The sequence below is a fragment of the Macrosteles quadrilineatus genome, unplaced genomic scaffold, assembly GCF_028750875.1.
Source record: "Macrosteles quadrilineatus isolate MER2022 unplaced genomic scaffold, UCM_ALF_1.0 Scaffold_1__1_contigs__length_201487025, whole genome shotgun sequence".
NCBI classification, from domain to species: Eukaryota; Metazoa; Arthropoda; class Insecta; order Hemiptera; family Cicadellidae; genus Macrosteles; species Macrosteles quadrilineatus.
In genome coordinates, this window is record NW_026542594.1 from 5,367,821 (window position 1) to 5,394,477 (window position 26,657).

Below are 26,657 nucleotides of genomic sequence, written 5' to 3' on the forward strand. Positions count from 1 at the left end.
CGCGCGTAGTCCAGTACAGGAACAGAGGAATCACGAGGCAGTTACAGGTATTTTAACCTTTTTACAATATTATATTTTCATAGCTCATTAAATTTCGACAAGAGGCTTAAATACACCTCAAAAACGTACTTCTGTTATTAAAACTTCAACATTCCTACGTTCAAAATAAAAATAAATGGAATTTTTTTCTTGGGTATGTTGCTAGCTAGTGCGTCACTGACTTCGGTGCCGAAGGGACGGGCTCAGTTCCCAGCACATCAAAAACTTTAACAGGTTTGGTACTCTTTCCCCAAAAATAGTTTTTATTGACTTAATTTAAGATAAAATGCCACTGGCGTAGGCACGAGCAACAAAACAAACGTCCATCTTTGTATGTTGCAGACAGGAGAGTCCAGGATGGTCACGTGTGTCTGTAGCGTCGCACGGTAGCCCGGCCTGTAATGTACGGATGGCGATGTACCTATTCGCCAGTCGGCTGTCGTCGGCTGTGTGTTCCCGGAGACCAGTCACTCGCACCGCACCCTCCAGACCCGTGCCCTCGCCGTGTGACGACTGTTCTCGTCTGGTCACTCCACCCACTGCAGAACCCCCACCCCCACCTCCCATGGTCACTACCTCGGCCGTCGTGGAGGTCACCCCTCTACAACGAGGAGGCGCCACCAGAGCCACCGTGGGTCCCTGTGACCGCCACCACCGCTGCGACGGGAAAGTGCCTTCCACCACCAAACATCGCGTCAGGTTCGCCAACACCTTCCCGCGCGTCAACCGCAAAAAGGTAAAATATATTATACTATCTTGTACCCTCAGCCTGCGATGGTATAACCATAAATATCATACAGCATAAGAAATAAACAGAGTATTACAATCATTACAATATTGTAATGGACTGTAGTGGCTTCGAAACGATTACAAAAATACGATATTATCATATTAATTGTGTCACGCTTAGTTTAAAAAAAATCATGTTACTATTAAAGATTTTACAGCGATTAAAATTCAATTAAAAACTAAATCAATACTATTTAACACAAAACAACATGTTTAATCTCCGGCTAAAAATGCTTACAATACAAAATCTTGAAACTGAAAATGCCACGACTCTTCAGCTTCTCCAAGTATAGTTCTTTCAAAGCTATATCGGCTCTTTTCCACCAGAACAACACATCCAGCAGGCTAGTTTTTCCATTGCTCATCTTCCATGCTCTGCAGTGTATACATTCGCTGTCCATTCAATATATTTTAAATAACATTCTTGTGTTCTATAGTCTATATGTTATATTGTTGCGTGGTATTCCATTCCATAATCTTAAAACACACACACCAAGTATCTCTGTTGAATGCTTGTCGCCAATTATTAAATTTAAACCTATATAACTGTAAACAATCCTACTTTGACATTTCTCATTGCATATTACTGCTTTTTGTTGCTGCTAGTTCAAATTGTCCATAAATGAAAAAAAAAACAATTAATAGTGCTGCACCCTGTTGGTAAACCTTTTAACTTTTTAATGCTATTGAATATCATATAACCAACTTGTCTAGTTGAAACAGCTTTAAAAATTCTTTAATTCCTTTTAATATGAATACTCATAAGGTTAACATGGGAGGAGACCGAAAGGATTTTGATATAAGGATAGGCTTATTTGTATTATATAGCTTATTATTATTATTATTATTATTATTATTTATATAGCTTATTTCGGGAATATGATCATAATGCCAAATTTCACCCCAACCCAACCAGTAGGTAATGCGTAATTGTACTTCAAACAACAAAAATTCACATTTATAATATTAGTATGATACCCCACCTAGAGTGTGTGTATGAAGACAAAGTTTTTTCGTCATACTGAATCAAAAACGGCCGGTAAACTATGCTTACATGGCCCCCTAGGTAGTAAAGAGGCTTTTAGTCCCTAGGGAGTAAAAGTTAGCTGTTGTTAGCGCGATTGTAAGAAATTGCATACATCGAAAATATTTTAACTACAGTACTGCATTAATTTAATTGGTTGTAGCTTTGACTATTAATCCAATAATAGTCAATGGTTGTAGCTTAATGTTGCATTCTTGTCATTAGTTCGACATATCGATAGTATATTGTACACTAACACAATCATAGCAGACGAAACGATTAAATTGATTTCTAAACCACTGCTTATTTTCATTAACAAGTTGAAAAAAAAGCTAGAAGTCGTTTTGAGAGGTTTTTACATTAAAAGGATATTCGTTTTCTAACTTATTTTGTTAAATAACTTTGCAATATGACGAAAAATATAGTATACCTTACGGGATAATGTGCCTTTAAACTCTCACTAATTGTCCGACCTCGGTTTCGACTCGATCGTGAACTTGAGCTCGGGTTGGAAAGAGTGACTTTATGCCCTAGTGATGAAATATAACATTTCTTTGCATTGGTTTTACCAGCCTCGGAAATTTACAATCTATGTGAACTTTGCTTATCAATAGCCTAGACATAAAAAATGCACCCCTGCAACAGCAAAAGTTATGTTAAAAAAAAGGTTCTGCCATATTATTGAAATCTGTGGAAATTATACATTAAATCTAGAACTCAACATGTAAAGATACAGGCGATATGATACAATTGAATGTATATACTTAAGCACACAAAACGAAATGCATTTCTTTGAAATCGTCTCTAGTATTTTTAATACTGCAATGCCATTTGCTCGGTCCAGTCCATTCAATTCCATTGTTTCTTTCAGACTCAATAAATTCTCTTGAGAGCCTTTAAAACAGTGTCGTTACCATAAAACAACCTGTGTGAAATTGTGGAGACAAAACAACCCTTTTAAATGCTTAATCAAACAAAACTGACCTCCTTCCTTTGAGAAAAAAAAAAAAAAACTTATTCGTGCATGCATAATACTTTAACCACAGATAAGTAATATCTTCTCTGTGCTTTAACTGTAGAGCCTTATGTTAGTTTTCGTAAAATTTAATGGTATTTAATATTATTTTAATATTTTTAACATCTGCCTTATGGGTTGCCCAGTAGCCATGTTGATTTTACGGACAAATTTAAAGAAAAGTAAACTTCGAAAATGTGGATGTGAAAATATAATACTCATAACATATGATTTTAACAACCCTCAGTATACTATTAAATTACAAAATACAGTAGGTCTACAAAAGAAAGGGACATTATATAAATAACATTTATCATAAATCTTTTCGCCTAAGAGAGGATAGTGCAATTACAAAAAAATTAGGGTATAGGCCTACTGTAAAGAGAAAGGAAATTTGTCAATAACATATATAAAGAGATAATGATAAAAAATACTTTTATTAAAAGCATTTTACAGAATAATCAAGAAAGGAAGTAGAATTCTTATCTAAATAAAGTTTGGACTTAGGAAACCATTGTCCAAAAATACAAAAATCTTGATAATTATGTAACCGTTAAAATAGGTAGGTTTAAATGCATTTGCTTGGGTATCCACCAATCTCTATGCATTAAAAGAGCAAAATAATCTAATGCTGGTAGCCCTGTGAAAGACTTTCATGACTTTGACGAATAACAGCAATGAGTTATGTCAAAATCAGGAATTCTAACAAATATCAGTTTCTCTCTCGTTTGCTTATTCAGGCATTTAGGAAATAGAATTTTTATTCAAAAAAAATCTCTAAATAAACTTGTGTTCGTGATTATTTCTTTGCAATTGCCTTATACAAAATGTCATGAATTTATATGTTTTAAAGAAAAAACGGAATGGCACGAATCTCGCTAACAATGCGTTTTATATGATACGAGGTGTTAGCCCGTCCTACGTACGGGAGTAGTGAGTTAAAACTGTGTATAATTCAGAACAGCTAGCTTACACGTATAAAGACAAATTTTATTGCAGCCTACAGTAGAAAGAGTAACTATCAATTGAGAAGTTTATAGGCCTAGTCAACGATATCACCTTCCAATTCCATCGCATACCTGCCTCTTCCATAATCAATATCACCACAATACAATTACTCATACTGTGTATAAACATCTTCCAGTAGGTCTGAATAGAAACTCCCTAAAATAAAACGTAAACATTCAATAAAATTCACAGTACACACAATTATAACGTTGGTGTCCTGACATCATTAAACGAATCGTCCACACCTATCAATTTCACTGCATCAATTGCTAAATAAATAAGTGTAAACAAAGAAAAGTAAAAACAACAACATATAGTTTGTTTTTGTAAACAGCTGAGTCAAAAATAAAATAATATTCATTTGAACAAAACAACTGGTCACAGGTTGAAGGAATTTGAAACGTAAACACGCTAGTAAAGCTAGTGACGTAATCAATTGTCTATGTTTATTATCCATTCCGTTATCAGTTCTAATATCCTTAATAATTAAACCACCCTCATTGAATCAATGTACACCGTAATTCCCCATATTCATTTATTTAAACTATAAAATATTCAAAGCCTCCAAACTTAACCACAACTAAACACACGCCAAACAACTTTTTAGATTTCATAAAAGGATGGTTAGTCTAATTGCAGAATCCTAGGTCAATCTATTGACCTAGGAATTGACGTTGTGCTCAATCTATGTCATTCATCTATATATCTTTAGATAAAACCCGTCTGAGGTTGTGGTGGTAATTTAAAATCGTATTCCTGAAGATTCTTGATCCCCTTTCTTTATGACATCAATATTTCCGGGCCTAATCCAAACAAAGTATAAGCATTCAAAAACATTGATTGTAAACAAACCAAGATGAATTAAAACTTGTAAAAAATGGATTTTCCTACCTTTTCCTAAAAAAGTTGAGCAGTAAATTAATATGTATATCTCTTTTTAAGACTCATGTACAGAGCCTCGACTTGTATACATCGATGGTGTTACTTATCTCGGTGGTCTACTAATCTTACTTATTTCCTATAATCAATGAGAAAATCAGAGTAAATAAAATAACCTCATAGTTTTATAGAGCATTTTTATATTTAACCAGCTGTTAGTTAAAAGAAAATTATATTGCACTAAAAAAAAAACCGAAGATAAAGATTTATTTAAAAAATCCTTTAAACATCCTAGTATTTTACTATGTATATTTAAATAATCTGTCACCCTCTTACAGAAGAGTTGAACGTATCAATGATTAGCATTACACTACACATAGTATAAGTCAACCCTAAGTATGTCTTTACATTTTTATCCAAATGCTGAATTTGTCACACAAAAGCTGAATGTTTACAGCTGTTATGTCAAGCAAATTATTTTATGCCAAAAGCTAGTTTAGAATCTTAGCGTCGGCTGCTAGACTTTTTAAAAATTAAAACTTAATTTCTGAAAAACTGGGACCCTAAACTAAAATTATGGCTTCGACATTCCCTAGTTTTCAAAATGATCTTTCTTTCAACACAAAAATCGTGAAAATCCGTCGAGTGGTTGATTCAGAATCGTGAAATAAAAAAACACTGTTTCGTTTTAATATTATAGATATTTAGTTTTATTTTAATAAATATACATACAATCCATTCCTAATATCTCTAGTACTTATTTACAGAACACCCTGTATAACAAGTTGAGCAAAAGACATTAGTGCGAATGTAGTTATACATGATTAAAAATAGTTGGTAAATTTCACCTTTTATCGTTATCTTAACATGTATGTGCTTGTATAAATTGGCTAGCTTATATGGAAACAAACTGACAATAACATGTCAAGTGTAGTGGTGTGTAATTGTATGTCATGATATTTGTTGACATAGCGTACTTCTGAGTCCCACGAGGACGGTGAGACAGGCAGTAAGGAGGATGAGGATGATGACGTCAATACTCTCAACACCAGATCCAGGGTATGTACTCAGTATAGGCCTTGATACTCAGTATAGGTCGAACACCCACCATGAATAGATCATGGACGTTATTTAATAACTTCGGTTAGTATGATTATAATGTTAAGATGTTTACTGTGAGGTGTTTAACTCAATATTTTATGGTGAACGGCTGGTAGCTACGGGGGCACGTAATCTTCTTGTGTTAGAGTTTCATTGGTTTGATCCAAATTTAAACTAGTGATAAAAATATAACTATTGTTTATATAGATTTTACTGAGTAAATACTATTCAACAAGACTCTTGTAAGTAATCCAAATATAATTTAGAATCGTTGGAAATTTAAAAAATACCTATAATATAAATAACTGGTATGTGAATTAATGAAATAAGCGTTTACAATAGTACAAAAATGTATTATAATGTAACACAATTATAAATTATATCTGTAACAAAAGCTAAAGCCCATTGTTGCAAAGGCTTACTTGGGCGGGTATTGCCTACTCGTAGACTAAGCAGTTTTTGTATCTGCCATTTTTAAAAGCTCTTTAATAAAACTTTATCTACAAATCATATGAAAAGCAAATGATTGCAAACAATGCATATAAATATGTGTAACGGTAATAGTTACAAAACAAGGTAAACTTGCTGCTCCTTAGTTTGCATAAACATTTCAACTAATTATTTTAAAATTTATAGCAGCATACGAGACAAAAGCAAATGTTTTTTGCAGGGGGAGAAAATACGAGTCATTGCCAAACGAGTGTTATCCCATGAAATGGTGTCCATCATTAAATGTCCGTTTACATTTTATTTAAATATTTCAAGCAGCATTTGTTTTATATTATAAAGTGTAACGAGAGCAAAACCGTTCTTCTGATTCTGGGAAAATTTGCTTATACTTTTTTTTAATAAAACAAAAAGGACATCTCTATTACTGGCTTGAAAGTGATTCGTATACAGATATGATTAATGGTGTTGTAGGATATTCTGAGGACAAGGGTGGCCGTAGACTATGACGGACGGATGAAGCAAGGGTCGGAACTGAAGTGACAAATGACTCTCGAAGAAAAGCTTTTTTGGTTTTGTTTGGTCATTATTGTTTATCTTGTATCCTCAAACTCCATCATCCGAGGCTTTGTCACACAAAGGTTCCTCCCTTATAATAATAATTTATGATTTTCTTTATAGTAGTTTCATATTATGTCAACGGTTGAAACTTCAATTCCCCTACATTTGGTTCTGAAACCCCCTATCTGAATTAAACCTGTCAACAGTTAAGCAATCAATGTGTAATGTTACTATTATTGGACTTTTCCTACGTTTTTTTTTAAACCATGCAATGTTTCTGGAGGTGGATTAACTCCTCACACTATCAAGTGAAAATTACTAATTCCACATTAATCTCATTTGTCCCTCATAAGGTGGCCAGTCAAAAAAACTGCTTACTGAAAACAACTAATTTGTCGTTTCACTTGATTATACGGGAGGAGTTGATCAACCTCAATTACACATTCCTCAATTACATGTTTACCATTCTATTACATGTTAACCAGCTGTATTGTTCTTGCAGGAGCTAGTATTCAGAGATGGCAACCTAGTATCAGGATCTCTAGAAGCCCTGATACAGAGACTAGTGCCTACTGCCGATCATCGCCCTGACCGTGCCTTCCTGTTTGCGTTCCTTCTTAGTTCCAGACTGTTTCTACCTCCCAACCAGCTGCTAGGCCAACTAGCCTTCCTCTCCGACATATCAAAATCATCAACCGAGGTAGGCCTACAGTCTTTATTTTTCATAATAATAGTTCCTCCAATCTTCACTTTTGATCGTATAAAATCATTAGCACACCATAGCTATAAAACCGCAATGCAAATACAATTGCCAATAAAAACTTTGTTTTATCATTCATTCAATAGAGATATAAGCCGCATATATTAGTCCAGATGTATGGTTTGACCATTTCATGGATGCGTCTCGCAATAAGATTATGTTTGATAAGATTTTGTTGTGTACTACTTAGTCATGAAAAGTGCATGGTGATGTTTAACAAACTTACATCATTCAGGTTAGTTGAGGTTTAATTCTGTACGCATGCATAATGTGGTATTTGTCTTTCATATTCATATTTTTTTAACATATTCCCTTCAAGTTTTAAGAGCCATGCAATTCGATTTTATAGCTTTTTTATTCAACCGCATATCCTTATACATTTAACTTTTCTAAATAAAAAAAAAGAAAACTAATTCCAAAGTAAAGGAAAAATTGTACAACTCGTTTTACAAGTTTGGATTTACTTTGCAACCAGATTAGATTAAACTGTCTGTAGTTAGTCAAGTGCTTTGTTGTCATCGGAGAACATCGTGACAATACACAAAGTGATTACTTCAAATTACTTGAATTAGTCAGTGCAAATACGACCAAACTTTCCAACGACAAGTTTCCAACTACAATTATTGCTATTTGTTAATTGAGTTTGGTCTAAGCAAGTAGCTATTATCATGAAAACCAAATACTGCCAACAATTTTTAGAATGTATTTATAAACATTTGATGTGCATATCCACGTGCACTAAAAGTCTGTGTATGGAAAGTGTGATGCAAAGCAAATATAAGCTGGTACACTACAAAAATTTACTAATACATTTTAAATGATGGTACCAAAGACTTGACCCAAAAGTCACAGTCTTGGATCAAAAGTCTGTCGCGCTACCAAAGCAACCGATTTACCAGTTGTGTGCACAAAAGGTAGAAACGAATCACTGAATTTTCGGAAGTGTAACTTTTAAATGATAACATAAAAGAACAAAACAATTTAATATTATTTATTCTCACAGTGATGCTTTTCAAATTTCATACTGATCAGCTAATCACAATAAAAATAGTCTTAGCCACACCCCCCATTTTTTCTGAGATACATGTTTGTCATGAATAAGTAAATGTTTAGTATTATTTATTCCGAGACAATAATACTGATGGCATGTCTACAGGAAGGACCAATACCTCGTTTGGTTCAGCTCCTGGCAGAGTGGATGGAGACGTTCCCTTATGACTTCCGGGACGACAGGGTGATGGCTCATGTACGGGCGATCATCAGGAAGTGTGTGACTGGAGGCGGCACTGAGGAGGTGTCTGCTATCCTGCAGACCTTGCTGGACCGCCTGACTGCCCTGCAGAGATACGAGGAATTCCTGCAGAGGCTGGGCTGTGAGCAGACTGAACTGGCCAACAAGGTGAAATCACAATAATTATCTAATAATAATACTACGAGCTCAATGCCTACTAATGTAATAAGCTTGCATACTATCCATATTGTTCGTCACGTATTCCTCCACGTAGTCCGTATATGTTGTATAGGATGAAGCCATTTGAATCCACAATACTTAGTAGAAATTTGAAGTTGGTTGATTGCATTGATATAAAAAAATAATACTTATATCGCGAAAACCAGCAGACTAAGCGGATTTGCCACTGCTTGGTTGAATTTGTATCGAAACAGATATGAGATCTACTTTTTGATCAATGTCCAGTATAATACAAACATTGGATCTGAGGATACGTAGTTGATAGTACAGCAACTTAGGTCTTAAAAAACACACTATATTATAATTGTAGTTTTAGATTAAACCTGGAACACAACGTTATTTACTCCAATTAATTGTAAAGCTTTAATTTTGAACGATAATCCATATTTTTCTTTGTAAATATTATATCTTCAACAGATTTGTTTTGCAATGCAGAAAGAGATAATGGACCTGTGCTCGAAGCCAGACGAGTTAGCTCAGCAGTTAACGGTGATCGAGCTGGAGAGGCTGTCCTACATCGGACCTGAGGAGTTTCTGCAAGCCTTCCCCAGAACAGGCCTCGGCGTGCCCTCAGTGGCCTCGGCACCACGCACTCGCAACCTAGAGGCCTATGTCGCCTGGGCCCACAGGCTGTCTTACCTCGTGGCCACCGAGATACTCTTGGTAACCATGTGGACATCAGTAGTTTTACGGTTATTTACTTAAAAATTTTACATGTGGGAAAATAAATTGTCATTTGAAAAAAATGTTGAATCAAGGCGAGTATCGAGTCTCCTAAATTATATTTGTGTTTAATCTATAAGTCATTTTAACAAACGTCCAAACAGCCAAAAGTTCTACTATTGCATTATTATCCTTATTAATTTAAAAAATAATACTTCGCAAACCATTAACCATTTTCGATTAGGTGTTCTGGTGATCTTTTCAAAAGTGTATGAAAATACAATGTCTAATTTAATCAACATTCATATATTTTGATTCGAGAGATTATAGCACATGGTAAACGGAACTTATGATTGCAGGTATTATCTTTCAATCTCGAATACCTTCAAGCTCTAACTACAAGTTGGCAATGTTACTATTTTCAAGATGTAGATTATATAGATTGTACGATAGATTGTATGTAGATTATACAAAGAGCCGATAGTATGTAGCATAAAAGATAGTGCTTGAAGTTTGTTGGTATTCTACCAAACGAAAAGGAAACCATTGGTATGATAATTAAAAATCATTATAGTTAATAGTTACATCATTGCAGTTACAGTATAATAATTACAAAAACGTAAACTATATTGTTCATGATATTGTTCCATCATAGTTATTTTTAATTGATTGTTGTTTGCTTAGCAAACGAAGAAAGCCAAGAGAGTCAAGATGATGGAACTGTGGATTTCCACTGCACAGTCCTGTTTGAACCATGGGAACTTCAATTCTCTCATGTCCATCATAGCCGGCCTCAACCTCTCAGCTGTTAAGAGGCTCCGCAAAACGGTTTGTTGTGTAACATCATGGCGTGGCAGTATAAAACACCTAAGAGAGTTATAAATGGAGTACCAATATTGTTCTACAATAAATAAATACAAGTACGATTGCTATACAGAACCGCCATTTTTTGTTTCTACTCATGTAATTGATATCACTTTTAAAACTTTAAAACAATTTGTTATTAAAAGTAAAATTTTTTGCGATTAAAGCAGTTAAAAATACTTCCTTTAAGAATAAAAAAGATTATTCAATTGAAAATTGAAAGGATGAAATTTGCATAAGCGCACTGCAATTTTCACCAGCAGCAGCTGGTAGTCATTATGTTGGGTAACAATACAAGGAAAGTTCATTAATCAAGCAATATGCAGAGCTTGGATTATAATAAGTGGTCAGATTTGAAATGTAAATGTCACTAACAAGCTCTATTCTTCTACAGCAAGAGACAAAAATTGTACTAATGGTTTTCTTGACTGCAGTTCAAAGAACCATTAGCCCTACATTTGTTGTATTAAACTTACTTGAAAAGAGAGATTTATTGTGCACAGAGTAGTGTTTTTACAAAGATGTCATTAGGGCTGGTGAGACGAGTTGAATGAAAACAGTTTATATTTCCCTACTTTAAAACTGGGACATTCTGTTGAGTTGCGGAAATCCAACGCTTGTTGGGGTCGTCTACTTTAATACTTAGTGTTCGATATTTTTAAACTATTCACAAAGTAGACGCTCAGTAATAAAAGGCTTAAAAAATAATACTAAGCTTCAATACTTTTTCTATGGATTGTTCTAATGAAGTTTTGAAACGTTTACAATAATATTAGCGTCAATATTTAAATTTCAAACCAATATTTGTAACGCTTTTTTCTATATTTGGATGTTAAATGGGCCTTTGAGGGGTCTAGGGTACATCATAATGTAAAACTAGTTAATTAGTGATTAGTTTAGTTTTTTGCACTTAAGAATAAAGCTAATAAATGCATGCAGTAAAGAATTCCAGTAATAAAACAGTAAATAATCACGTTAAGCGGGGACTGAAATTCAAAGCGAAATGCAAGACCCTTTGACGCATAAACTGCATTAGCCTAGAAACTATGTTTCTTGGTAGTTTTTGCATTAAAGAATTTTTATAACCATGTAAAGAAAATAGCTGAATTAAGAATTTTAATGTTGAAGTCATATTCATACTATGAAGTGCAGATTAAAGCGGATATCATTGGCCTAGTTGATCCACACAACGGAATGTAATATTTCCTAAAATGTAATATAAAAACAAGGCAGCACTGTGTATTGTACCAACCCAGTTGTGATTATGATAACATCCATGTATACCCCAGGTGCCGCATGTACTAGCAATACGTTTGTATCTGAATACATTAATTGTCATTGGCCTAAATATAACCGTCTCTAGAAAAAAATATTTGGCTTAAGCAGAAGCTATTACAGAACTTTGCTTACAATATTAAGACTTCTAGTTTTTAGCTGTAACGTTATGTTTACTCTTTATGTTTGTGTAAACAGCATATGTTTTCGCTATAAGATATCTACGTATTCTTTCATCAAGTTGATTTTCACCTTAATAGGGTAATGGATAGTTGCATGGCTTTTGGAATACATAGGATCCCATGAGACAATAGATGGTTCAAACCGTAAAAAAATGGAAAAATATGTTTAATATAGAATACAGAATGTAAAATTGAGCTTTTTAAATTGTTCATAATTTTGTTTAGTGGACAAAAACATTACTCCAGAAGTTCCACAACGTAGAAGCCCAGATGGATGCTGGAGGAGATTTCGCTCTCTACCGATCTACGTTGAAAACAGCTTCTCGTAGATTTGGCAGTAGCTCTCCCTCCCCCACCACTGACCAGTCAGGCACCGCCCCTACCACCGTCATACCGTTCTTCTCACTCTTCCTCAAAGATGTGTTTACTCTACAGGAAGCCTGCTTGAAAAAGTGCGTACCGTTTATTTTCCTGTATCCCGTTTGGTAATAACTTTCTACATTTACTTTAGTCTGATCAGAATAAAAAAGAAAACGAACAACCAACAAAAATTTCATTAGTAATTATTTGATAGCTTCTTGATCAGCATCGTACGTGTTATTAAAGTATAAGCGTAAATATATGTTTTAAGTGTTATAAGACGTTTCTTTATTTACTTCCGTAATTATTTGAAGCAACAGTATTTTTTTATTTATTACCTAAAAAAAGTAGTGTTATTTTGTTTGTCCCTACTGAAGCGAATTAAATTAAGTACCTCTTCCAAACTAGTTGCAAACACAACCTCCTCATAACTTGTTTGCATGCACTTACAAACCCATAAAAAGTACGTGGAGTCAATTACAATATTTTCTCTAAATTTCATTAGTGTTAAGCTCATAAAAAATTAACAAATACTTAGTAGTAACTTGGTTCTTAATTTTACATTATATTCTTGGCAGGCTGCCTAATGGCCATATAAACTTCGAGCGGTTCTGGCAGATGGCGAAGCTTGTCACAGAGTTTATCACATGGCAGCAGATCAGCAGTCCTCAGCCCAAAGACTCTAACTTGTGTCTGTACCTTCAGTCGCGGCGTCTCTACTCCGAGCCTGGTCAGTCACTGTACAATACGTATACACAATTTAGAGGTAAAGAACAAACTCAAGGAAGTCCTTGGAAATTGGAACCTGAAGATGTTCTCGTGTAACAGCATGCAATTACTAACTTAACTTTAACTTTGGTATTTGCTAACAAAGGTAATCTTGCCGAGGGCTCTAGATGCAGTACCCATAAATTATATAAAGTACCAACATTTAAAAGAAGGTCTTAAATTGGTAAGCAATGCTAACATTAAATAATATGCTATTAAAAACAAATACGAAACAGAAGAGCCATGTGGAGGGAAACATTTGCTTTTGTTAAATGATGAAGTGCGTATCTTGAAAGATATTTGACAAGAGTGTTTTGTCTTGTTGAGTGTTCATCATGGACTGGAATTCGATATCTTAGCACAGTAGAACATCCTCATGAAATATCGGAGATTTTTAGCGAGTGGTGCATTATTTTATCTTTCATATGATTAAAACATGAACAAAGTTATATTTGTATTTTAAGTCACGAATATGACAAGATTTTACTTTAAGTTGTGAACAAACTATATCCAGTTTATAAATTATACTAAAAAAAGTTGTTTTTAAATTGAAGAATCGGAGTTAAGATAATAAATAGCTATATACTATAACATCTGGCATATTGAGAGGCATTATCCTAGAATAAGCAATAAGCTACAGCATTAATTTGAATATGTTCCATCAGAGTAAACAATCATTACAATTTATCACTGGAAATAAATGAATGCATTCACTGTTCTAGAACTATCCAGATTGTCGTACCTGTGTGAGTCACCGAACAATATAATGGAGCAAGAACAATGGAAAACATTAAAGTAAGTAGTTGTTGAATCTAATTAATTTTAAGAAACTACCCCACTCGTAAATTAATTTACATTTTTCCAGTTTGAGTTCAATGGTTTTTTTTTCACTTGTCATACAATTGTTTTCAAAATATCTGTGCATGCAATTTTTATTATTAAAAAAAGAATGTAGCCTAAGCATCTAATCATGATTATTTTTTTCAGAAATCAAAACGGCTCAAAGGAGAATAAGTGAGGACATAGTTTGTCATACTTTTCGGAGGGTTGTAAACTCTTTATAAATAGCCTTTTCTCTTCTTATACAAAAATTAGGATTTTTAATAATTAGTTTAATGTCGGGCATGTAGGGAGAACGTGATATATAGGTTAACAAATTTGATTATAAAATGGTAATGCAACTATTATCTAATAGGTCATCCTTGGATGTTACAGATTTTAAAGTTATTAACGAAAAAACGTATTTTCCGAAAAATAATTCCGTTTTTTATAATGCTGTAAATAAAGGTTAACTATTAAAACAGAAATTATTCTGTACATAAATACATTTGGTAAATAATAATTCGGTATTCGGCTGCATTTAGCTTTGAATAAGTGAAAAAGCTATGTTCGTAACCTATGTAAATATTTTGTGAGGTTCAATATATAAAACATATATAAATCTATAATATAGGTGGATTGAATGAGAATACAGCACAACATTGGATATAAAATATGTACGAACGATATTATATATGATCAGGTATATACACAAATGGCACATACATTTCTCTTTGATTTTCGTACAAATGCATCATAAATGCAGCTAATTATAAGATATACCTCAAATATCCCTTTAACAGTTGTTTAAACTACAAAAATGGGATTTACTTATAGGTACTGGTAATTGATAAATCAATAGAATGTTTGAATATAGTAACTAAGAATGTTGTAGTTTCAATAGTACTGTAGGCCTAGTGTTAATCATCTAGAGTTATAAGAATGCATTTATATTTTTGTACTCTTGAATAAAATAATGAATTTTTTTAGTACCTAGGGTTGTTCCATTATTTCCTGCTTTCCTTAGCAATTGGACATGTTTTATTTTTAAAAATAGCTTAACTTAATCTGTTTGGATATGAATAATATAGGGTGGAGGAGAGGAAACCCATGTTTCTCGCTAATATGAGGTGACTATAGGATGTATTGACATTGAATAAGAATTACATGACGATACCAACGATATGTAACTACTGCGTTTTCAAGGATTTCAACTACTAGGTGAGTGGTCTGAGGTGTACAAAAAAAGTAAGCAAATTATATTTTTTTCTAAATAAAACATTGATAAAACAAATAGATTATAACATTACAACATAATAACACTTTTAATGCTCGATACAATACTTCATCATACGAGTACCTACCGTCCGTTTACTGTTTTTTGTTTATGCTTGTAACTCTCTCTAACGAAAATGGCTCACTTAGCAAGCCCTCGATAGTTCTTGTTCTTATTCTCGACATCGCTAGATAATGTAATCCGAGAGACATTTTGATTTTCCCAGGTCCACCAAAGCCTGATTTATAGTGACCATAAAGTTCTCCTAACTAAGAAGAACTGCAATTGCATAGGCAATACTTAGTGGGGATTGCCTTCGTGACTAATTTACTCCATTCATTATAAAGGAAGCAGTTACTCGCAATGAATAGGTAACAGCTCGTTGTACGATGTTGGTTAAATTAATTTTCCCAATAGCATTAAAATGGAAATAAGAAAATCTTCAACGTGATTTTCATTGTCAGCAAATTTTTTGGCCTATGATGTAAGCTGCAGTACATATGCTACCTATATAGGCCTGCTGCAGAGGTCCAACGATTATTCTGAAGAATCACACTACAACTTTTTAAGTAAAGATATGTTCTTAAGGCAGTCATTTCGCTAGCAGCAGTCATGTTGTTAATGACAATAGTACATGGTACAAGTACATTAAGGCTTCTTAGTTTGTTCTTATTGTACACCATACGTCGAATATTCCTTATGAATTAACCTGAATTTCTCCTGACAGTTTAAAAATACCAGTGTGGTGTTCATTTTGAAGATGGGGATTGTTGAGTCCTATTTATTTTTAGAAGAAACTGCATTTATTGTGATCAGCAGACTACGTTGAAATGTAAAACAACTTTCACCCTACAGAACTTAAAAGGCGAGTGACCATGTGAGAACTATGGGTTGAGCAGCTAATTGCTTTAGCTCACATGGCGATAGCGTCCATGGAAGTGGTTCGACAACATGTTCCCAGTCCATGTGATTTGGCCCCATCGCTCTCCCATTTGTCAACGTACGACTTATTTTCGTGGGAATATTTAAAATCAAGTCTACAAGGGCACACCTCACACTATCAAAGACGTAAATTGGTTCCATTCGTTAGGAAATTAAAACTGACCGAATGAAATATTGTAGAGAGCCATGCGTAGCTTTTAGGAGAGAATCCAAATTTGTATCTATCAAGAGGTACTTCATGCCATCTATAAAACAATAGTTAAAAAATGCATTTCCTCTTCTCTACCCAGTATAATAGTTTTTCAAAATTGAACAACAGGAGAGTAAGATATTAAAATGTAAGTAAGAGATGAAACAAAGGTATTTTATTGGTGCATTGCTGGACTAGTTACGTTATTATTATATATTATATTAATTCACAGCAAAATATTTTAATTGGCCTAAGTTATATTTTGATTACAATATTAAATATAAAACAATTAGAATTTAGAATTTATAATCTTAATATCTGTATATAGATAGAAAAAGTAATAGAATATTTGATATTCTTAATTTGCAATGTATCTATTTAATATTACAGATATTAACCCAATTTTATTTAAGAAAAAAAAATCCTCCAAAATGTTAAATTAATTATTTCTGGAAACTGCAATACTTGGTCAATTGACAAGGAAATCTATGATAAGAATCATCTATCACTTATCAATACTATTTCCAATATTGGTGTAAACATATTTAAGTGCATAAACCTTTTACATTTTTACCAGTTTTGCGTATATTAACGCCATGTAGAATCGGTTAGGGTAAATATCCTTCCAAATTTGAAGAATGCTCTAAAAATGTTGACGCCTGTGAAGCTCTAAGGAGGAATTACCAAGTTGACGACAGAAGCACCACTAAAGCAACAGTCGTTAGTGACGTCATCTGCTGGAGCTTTACGTTACTCTGGAGAACTTTCCCCGTGTAAACACATTGTTGTAAAACTCCTTCGAGACTACAAACATTACTGACCATAATGTGCATGTTTACGGCTTAATATTAGATATGTCCACACGTTGATATCAATATATTGTAGGCATATACGCTTTTTTATATCAGGTTTTTGTGTATTGTAAAGTAAGGGCCCAGACTTACTTGTGAGTAGTAGACAGTTTCCTAATATATTAGAATATATAGGAGTGAAGTGTACAAGAATACGTTTTTTAAAACCTCTGCCTAGGAGGCTTAGTCAACAATTTAAATTATAATAAAAAAAGTAAAACGATGCGAAGAAACATCGATGTTATTTTAAAGTGTTTTTCATGTTAGTTGTGACACTGAAATGCATGGCCTTGATGAAAATGATGTGTTCACAATTCGCATTGTAGAATTAAAATAAAATTTAATCTAAACCAGCTATTCCTCAAGCCAATGCCTGATTGGGAAGCTGTACCCACGTTATTTGAAGTTTTATTTTAGGCTGCATAATTAGCTCATATAGATAACTTACTATCACAAATATTACAGTAGTAACACAAATCTAAATCGGTTAAACTCAGTTTAAAAGTTGTACCAGGATGCAATGCGAAATTTGATGTACTTGTAAGACTATACTATACAAATGTTACGAGTTGTTCAAATACTTTTGATAAATTTTAAAACCAATGTTTACAAAAAAACACAAAAGCAAAATATACGATATATTTTGAACGTATATATTTAGCAGTTTTATTTAAACTCTGACGTGTAGGAATTTTTCGATAAGTAACTTATATTGAAAACAATGACATTTGCATTACCTATTAGGTAGATAAAATCAATATAGTGAATAACTGAGAAATATAACATCAAACGTAACAAAGAGAGGGAATGGAACAGAAATACTAACGTGATTTATTCCGTCGGATCGGATATTACGCAACAGCCCCAGGCATAGGCAGGAGAGCGATACTGTAGTCAGGATATTAACCTGAATGTGTGATATTAAACTTTGACTTTATTATTAATTTATTATCAAATGGATGGCATTATTATTCACGAGAAGCGCCATAGAATTGAATAACCCCCTAAAAAATATAGGTCCGAAACCTGTTTGAACACTTTTCTTGTTTAAATGTATCCTATAATGATTTATTGATACGAAATATATTTTGATAATAATAATTTGATTTATATTTTGTTAATCAAAAATCATGTTAAAATGATTTTAAATATTGTTTTGGTGACAAAGTATTTCGATGACACACAAATAAAATTAATACGTAACGGAATGTATTAGAATATGGGTTAAACAATTGGTATATCCAAACTCATGCCAGAGATGAATTATAGTGAATTTTTGTCAGCCAAAGATGATAAATCATTTCTGCTTCTGAAAAGTATATTTACATTTAAAAGATAAGTAAAAATGTGTCGGTTGCTAGATTCAGCAAAGATTATTCTTTGTTTACATTTGTCATACAAAGTGGAATTTTGGCACTTGAATTAGTTATCAGCAAAACTGATTACGGTTAGCTGGAACCATCAAGGGTTTTTGTGACAGCTGAGCTAAAAATCCACAAAACATAATTACGGTAAAGGTAATTTTATTTGTAATGTAATGTCTTTTGTTGGTTAATGGTCCAAATAAAGTTTTTCTTAATTGCGATTTGGATGAAAGAGTAAAATGTTTTAGATAGTGTTTTAACACTAACATTTTAAATCAATTATTAATTAAATTATAATACTACTAAAGTAAGATTTTCAAATTACACCTAATAATAAAGGTAAACAAACTATAAAGTGCAATTTTCATGTACAAATCATATTTTTTACCTAATAAAACTGTTTAAGTCACGAGGGTAATTATTTATCCTCTTCATTTACAATGATATTTTTCTCACTATTCGAAAATATAATTACTTGTTATTCCTTACATACTTTAAAGGTTTCCTCAGTTGTACTTGATATCAAGTTTCATTCAAAATCAATGGGAATTTATAAGATTGATAGTGGCTGTGATCTGTATTTGAGAGTAAATAACGTAAACGAATATACTTTTGGATACTTTAGGCCTCCAAAGTACACAACGATTGCTACCGTAAAGACGACGTTAATGGCCACTCCAGTTGGGAAGTTAAGATATCATAAACATATTAAGAGAAAAAACTTAAAAGGAGAGAGGAGGGAAGTGTTGTGATTTGATGGCATTCTCTACCTTAAAACCCATTTCCTACGTGATATACTAATGTATCAAGTGTAGTCAATAATAACTCTATCAGTCTGATTTATATAGGTACCGATATAGGGACCACTGTGTCTTCTAAGGATTACCATGATCTGAGCAACTACCGTTATTAGTACCCAGTCCACATATAGGGTTTGTAACAATGCATTTATTTGTCATCCATTTCCAATAGTTGAGAGCGTAAGTGAAAATGTGTACATCATTATAACTCGGCAGTTTTTAAATTTAATAATAATATTTTGGAATATATCACTTTTAAGCTCGAAACAAGCTAAGATTAACGGATTATACACTAATGTATATCAAACATTAGATCTTTAGAGAGGTAGGGATTATTAAGATATAATTCCCATCAAAAATATAACAAGAAATAAGAAGGAACTTTGGTTTTTTTTCTCGACTACTAAAATCCTATTAAATTGAAAGTGTTAATCTGCAGTGAAATTGTCATTTGTATAGCTTCATTACAATGCCATTGATTATTTTATATTTATTTAAGTTACGTTATTCTAAAGAGTGTTAAAATTTTATAGGTTTTTCGTTCCCCGCGAAATGGGGAGTGGAATATGAAAAGTTTTCATTAGTCAAAACTTTGTTTCTCACTGATTAGGCTACATTCGTTTTTCGTACAAAAAATACCTATTTAAAAAACAAATCTTCCTTTTTTGCCAACCTTATTATAAAAGGACGTGCTATTATCAAATTTAAATTTTTACTTTATTTTTATATTGTTGATTTGGAGTAAAGAATTAATGAAAAATAGTCAAGTTTAAAATGTTAGGTAAAAGCTACATCTTATTTTAAAAATCTAGTTACATTGTAAAATATTTTATGTACAAAGATGTTGTTTTAAGTAGTTTAAACTCAACTTAGCTTAGAGGAAAACCCTTCATAGGCAATATTTTTAAGGGATTTTAACGTTTACGCAAGGTGCCATAAAATATTCATTCAAGCATTCAATTTTATGTTCGTTTAAGTTATGTTTATCTACAATAATATATATGTCTTACTGTTCAATAGGTAAATGTTATGAATTTTAATGCACAACAACCTTGGGAATGGAATTAAAAAGAAACACTGTACTTATACAATAGACAACAAATATAAGAACACTATTTACATTTATTCAGAAACTAGTAAATCACTATTATTAAGAGCGGGTCCACACAAGAGTTTTTTTAATCGACTTACTTTTTAATCCAATTTCCTTTATATGCTTACAAACGCACATATAAGTCTGTACTGTAATGCTGCACATAAACACATACATATATTCTGTATTGTAAATATAAATTGAAGAATGAGAGATCTAGAATAATTTATTTATTATATATAAAAATACCTTTGTTTATAACTATTATAAAAATTATATTAACTATTATAGCGTCTACAGCCAGACTGATCACTTATTGTAAAGGAAAAAATGGCCTCTAAAAAAGAAAAACCTGTTGATGAGTGCGGCCTGTCGTCTGCTACATCATAGCATAAACCATGCAAGAAACAGACGGATTACCAATAACCTTAATTTAAAAAATGACTAATACCACACTATTCTGGAACACAACAAACTTAAAAATTTAATTATTGTCTAAAAAAAAACAAAAAAAAACACATAACTGATATCAGTGGCATCTGATTGTGATTCCTGCCTGACGGAGATTGATTTATATAATGATACCTAAGCCAATAGTTTGATTTATGGAAGAAATAAAAACACATCCACATTGACTTTGAAATTTAAGATTAACACTGAGTAAAATAAATGGGTAGGTTACAAACTTTATTTTATAAAATTATAAAATTCAATAGTTTTGTCATTGCCATTACCCAAAATAATGACTATCATGGTCATGTTTCTTGACTTTGAGATGGACGGACAGTTAAGTTTTGCTTGTACTGTTCACAGCAGAAACCAAAGTCCTTTTGAATTTTTTTTTCATTACCATACACGCCATTTATAATTTACAGCAAGAAATTCTGAACTTCTTTGAAAAAACATTGTACTAAGAACAAAAAGGTAAAGAAGGCTAAGATAATCAAACAGCTAAGACCATAAGTGATGCGGGAGAGAGAAACAAAACAGAGGACAGATCGCATACGTTCTCAAGAAAACTAGTTCTTCTTTTTCAGTGGCCAGTTTTTTTTCCGTTTGCAATTGGTGGATAGAAAGGCTGTAGACGCTTCTTATTAAATATGTTTAATGCCATACACATGAAGTTCATTTGAAACCTAATTATACACTTTCTCAAACAAGATTTATTGAACTTAATTCTTAGCAATACCAATTTGAAACAAGAAGATAAAACCTTCCAGAATATGATTTATACATGATACAATTCTCAGGTTTCAGGTTTAATGCATACTAAAAGCTTAAGGACTTTAAAACTAAATTCCTGATCCATGAAATTCTTGTGCCTGACCTAGAGTAAGTGTAAACTTTAATATACGGCTAAAGGAGGAATTATTAGAAAATTCCTTACGCTTCCCTTTATGAAGCAATTATTTGACACAATGGAAGTTTTAATATTTATTGTAAGACATGTTTTATTTAAATTGAACACCTTAAAAATACATATTTTGTCGTACGTCGGATGACTATTTGCTGTTAGTTTTACTATTAAGATGTTTTCAAAGCATATCAAAACACCGTTTATTTAACTATCTGTATTTAACCGTATGTATTCACCGACTTGTGAGTCAACAATATAAGTGTAACTATACATTTAAAATGTTATTAGACGTGATTTTATTAACTTTATGTAAATTAATTGTTGTATAGCATATAAAAATTTAGTAAAACGACACATAATGTAGCAGAAACATATTCTGCCACGGAAATTTAGGAATTATATAAGTCAGTGGGATATGAAACAAATTAAATAAAAATACAGTTAATATTATTTGTTAACGATTTGAAATTCACAACGATTGTGTCAAAGATGGTTTGCTAAAGCATAAAATGGAACGATCCTCCAAATACTAAGTAAACCATATAACGTTTGCTGTAGATGCCTTCGTAAAATTGCTGATCGTGAAGTTGAATCTTTTATAATTTACATTGAAAACTGCTTTATCCAAACACTTGTCTGGTTAATTTTTGTATTTGATGAACTCAATTGAACCGATTGGAGGCAATACACATGTTGCCGGGATGACAACTTTTCATTTAGGGACTATAAATATAAACTCATTGAACAAAACTTAATATTTATTATTTGATTTCTTTTTAAATTTTGTAAAATTATATCTTAATAAGATTTTATATATCATGAGAAAGTCTAGAAAACTTGCCATAAGGGTAAAATAGTAAACATTGCAAATTGGACATCTCATTTTGACACAAAACATAACCCCACAAAGTTATGATAGTTATTTACAGTAATCTTAGTAGCCACCAGCTGAAAAATAATAAATGAATCCTCACATCATTGTAGTTTAATATTAAAAGGATACTTATGTTTTTCTTTTAGAACTTTGTCTTGTATAAAGGTTCCACCCCAACCCTCTTGTAACGTAATTATATCGAGCTAGTTTCCAAAAAAGGAAAGTAAGTAAATTTAGGCATACAAGCTTGATATAAAAAGAGGATCTTTTGCAAAAGCTATCTCAATATCCTTAGGCTACCTACACATTAGAGGAAAAATCTCGATTCTGGAAGTTGTATATTTGTTTATGGCTGCTTTGCAGTATTAGTGAAATATCCTCTACCAAAATAGAGATTGGAAACGTATAAAATGTTTAAGTTTGATTTGAAACTAGAAAACGTCAGACTTGGTAGAAACTTTGAAACAAGTAAGAACAATTCAGCTGTCCTGGATGTTATGCAAATTTGCTTCTGAATTTTACTTTCGAAGGTAAATATCTTCCTTCTTAGCTCTAAAACCTTAACTGTTATTATTTGTAAACGTCCTTTAGCCAGTTTTGTTGCTTCTATTACTCGAATCCTCAAAAGCTATTAACACAGTTAGAGTGTGTATAAGATTCTATGAAACTTTATTTGTGCAAATTCCACACCTTAAAGATGATGTATCCTAATGACTACATTTATTAGTTTCAGCTTATGTTAAGAAGATAAAAAAATAACTGAATTTTTGTATTATAGTATTATTTTCACATTCTTCACAAGCCTGAAATTTTGGCATTCACTAAACAATATTATATACGATTTATAGTACTGTATACAATAACAATACAATATTATATTAAATAGTCGGAATAAACTACAAAATCGAATCACTTAAACAACAATCTTAGCATAATTTTAAAAGATATATTTAGTAGGAAGTTTACATATAATCCAAACTGATTTCTTTCCAAAGGAATAGTTTTATTTTCTCTTTGGCGTACTCGATGACATGGTAATAGAATAATTTTTTTTCAGTATCCTTATACAGGGTGGCCCAAAAAAGGTGCTCGTCATTTCATGGCAATTCATTATTATTTATTAGCTGTACAAGTGTACTCTATCTTAAAACTAATTGGTCGTAAATGGGAGGCTGTCTAAATCAGTGTTGGTTAGGATTTTGATCTTAAAATGAGTAACCTTGACATGTGCACTGTGAATTACATATAATATATCGCAGTTTCCATCGATAATCTAAAAACTATGACAAATTTAAACAAACCATGTTTGTGCCAGACGCTACAGTAAGAAACTTGATAAGAGTTGGTTGGAACGTTTAATTTTGTTTGTGCAAAAAAATGATGAATGACAATTTCTTTTTGAACCAGTGACAGGTTTAATTCCAAGAATACATTTTAAGACCATTTGAGATAGGACTAGGTAAAACCCTTGACACAAAACGACTGATTCTTAATTTGATAATACTGGTTTTCATACGAAACTGCCATTTACTGGAGGGTGGTCATTCCTGGTACAATCACTACTCTACGTCACGTAAATAGATAGTTTGCTAGTAAAAGGAATAAAAGTTCGGACAAGGCGTTCTGATCGGCGGATAAACCGACTCTAACTCAAAGAGGCACGTTTCTAATTACATTAATCTCTACCCTCCTAAATCCCGGAGAAAGAACTCAAGTAGAATAACTTACTATTTTACTTACCATTTTTACATAACTTCATCACATGACCAAATAACTAAAATCTGTTCAATCAATCTTGAAATAAGTATGACTAAATAAAGTTAATAAACACTGAAATTAATAATCTGCTTTTAAAAGTGATAATGATCCAACAGGCGAACAAAAACGTAAGTAAGTGTTCCTTAAAATTAAGTATAAACTAAGCACTACATATATATTAATAATTTCATAAAGTTCATCCATTAATGAAATGTGAAATTAATTTGTAGTCTTCATTTGATATGTTTGTAATAGCTTGTACAAAGGTGTTATATGAAAACAATAGCATAACGCTAAGCTGAAAAATACATGCAATACATGATGAACAATGCATGCATGAATATAAAGGCACAATGTTTTATATCTCCAAACCAAACTTTTTGTACTCTTAGTTCACATAGTAAAGTTATATACAGTATTAGTATAATTAACCATAGTAGAAGGCATCCTAATTGACAGTTTGGTAGTGTTTATACCTTTTTACAGAAAAATGCAAAAGGTTTAAATTGTTACCTGCAATACGGTAAAAAGCATAAAAACAAGTGCACAGTGACGCAGTTTATTTGAATAGAGGGCAAAAGTTGGGCGTTAGTTAAGTTTCTAACTTCACACATCAACTAAGTGACAAGTTTCTCTTGCTTATATCAACACAGGTAACGTAGATCTTCAATTTCAACCAGTATATTCAGCCAAGTTTCAAGTTTGAATAAAGTGAATAGAAATAGAACAAGTTTATCAATCCCAAAGACAGGACGAAGCAAGTTCCTTCAATATGGCAATTTTATTAGTGTTGCTAAAAACCGACTTAAAAGTGCATACAGTTTGTCCTGAAACTCTCTGGAACATTTTATAATACTGGTCCTTAGATAGAGACAAACGCAATTCACATTATAAACATGGTTCTCCGGTGAATAGTTTTCTGCATGTTGATATATTTGTGTTTTTATAAACGGTTTTATATCTGAAGATTTATTTAAGGTAGAAACTTCAAGTTTTGTATAGATGTGTACCTTAATTGGCTAAATAAGCGTGTGAAACTTTGATTCTACATCTAAATGAGTGTAAAAGTGACTTTCGTTTTAAACCTTTGATACCAAATTGCATGTAAGCCGTTACAGTTATCAAACATTGCTAAGAAAGGGGAAATATGCTCAGTTAAAGACCAAATCAAAGGTGCAATATTCAACGTCCCAAATGTTTGTAGACAATAATAAATAACTAGGTCTGCAATGCATTTGTATGCTTGCAATATTGAGCGGAGCTAGCATATTAATCCAATACATTTCTAAGATCAATTTTATATCTCTTCCTCGCAAATGAGATTAAATACTTGCAGATCCAATGACAATGGTATATTTGGTTCACTTAAATGGAATGTCTATTTGCAGTATTCTAAGTCAATTTTAAGTCTGGTTCACGCAAATGAATTGTCTACTTGCAGGAACCAAAGTGTATGTTTCATCTGGTCCTCATATATTAAATGCCCTGTGGTCCGATTTGTACCATTTCAGATCTATACCTTCCCATGGTCGGTTACTATGATTGTGCTAAATTTGGTGCAGATCGCTTTAGCCGTTCAGGAGGAGTATTTGTAAAACAAAAGCAGGAGTGTAGTATAAGAGCTTCGCTCGCTTCGCTTCGCTCCGCTCAATAAACAGACAACATTTGTTCAAACCTTCATAACCTACCACAGAACAGAGAATAAAGTGTTATCCTCAGCTCAGTGTAATCTACGTTATTGGATTTGACTATTATATACAACTATTAATACTTTAATACTTAATAATTACTTAGGTATCCAATAGTCAATGGTATTGATAAGATTATAAGCTACTAATATCTAGTTCAATAAAGTAATTTGTTGTAATTAAAAAAATGTTAACGTTAATTTTGAGGTAAGGCCAACAATAGTTTACAAAGTTTGTTCATAACTTATGGCGAAGCTAAGTATTGGTGGTTTAAAGGTGAATCACAACCTGGGCTGGTAAAGGTTGATAAGTTTGAAAACAAACCACCAGTAGGAACGTCAAAGTTTCAAAGTTATGTGACCTTAATTGACTAATAAATATATAAGCAAATACTTTGAAATAAATAAATGTACACCCGTAGGAAATGAGATACAGTATT

The 26,657-nt window shown here is 32.5% G+C and overlaps 1 protein-coding gene across 1 annotated transcript in view; it reads left to right on the plus strand.

Annotated features, from left to right (window-relative positions):
• The window catches only part of LOC128982980 (ras-GEF domain-containing family member 1B-like), a 28,664-nt gene extending 14,109 nt beyond the window's left edge, over positions 1-14,555 (plus strand). Inside the window, exons 2-11 of the mRNA XM_054402104.1 lie at positions 382-775; positions 5,727-5,813; positions 7,366-7,563; positions 8,780-9,022; positions 9,530-9,757; positions 10,442-10,585; positions 12,304-12,530; positions 13,017-13,168; positions 13,929-14,001; positions 14,194-14,555. Coding sequence (XP_054258079.1) covers positions 449-775; positions 5,727-5,813; positions 7,366-7,563; positions 8,780-9,022; positions 9,530-9,757; positions 10,442-10,585; positions 12,304-12,530; positions 13,017-13,168; positions 13,929-14,001; positions 14,194-14,224 — 1,710 coding nt within the window. The 5' untranslated portion in view covers positions 382-448 and the 3' untranslated portion in view covers positions 14,225-14,555. The remainder of the gene's footprint in view (positions 1-381; positions 776-5,726; positions 5,814-7,365; positions 7,564-8,779; positions 9,023-9,529; positions 9,758-10,441; positions 10,586-12,303; positions 12,531-13,016; positions 13,169-13,928; positions 14,002-14,193) is intronic.
• Positions 14,556-26,657: the final 12,102 nt, after the last annotated feature.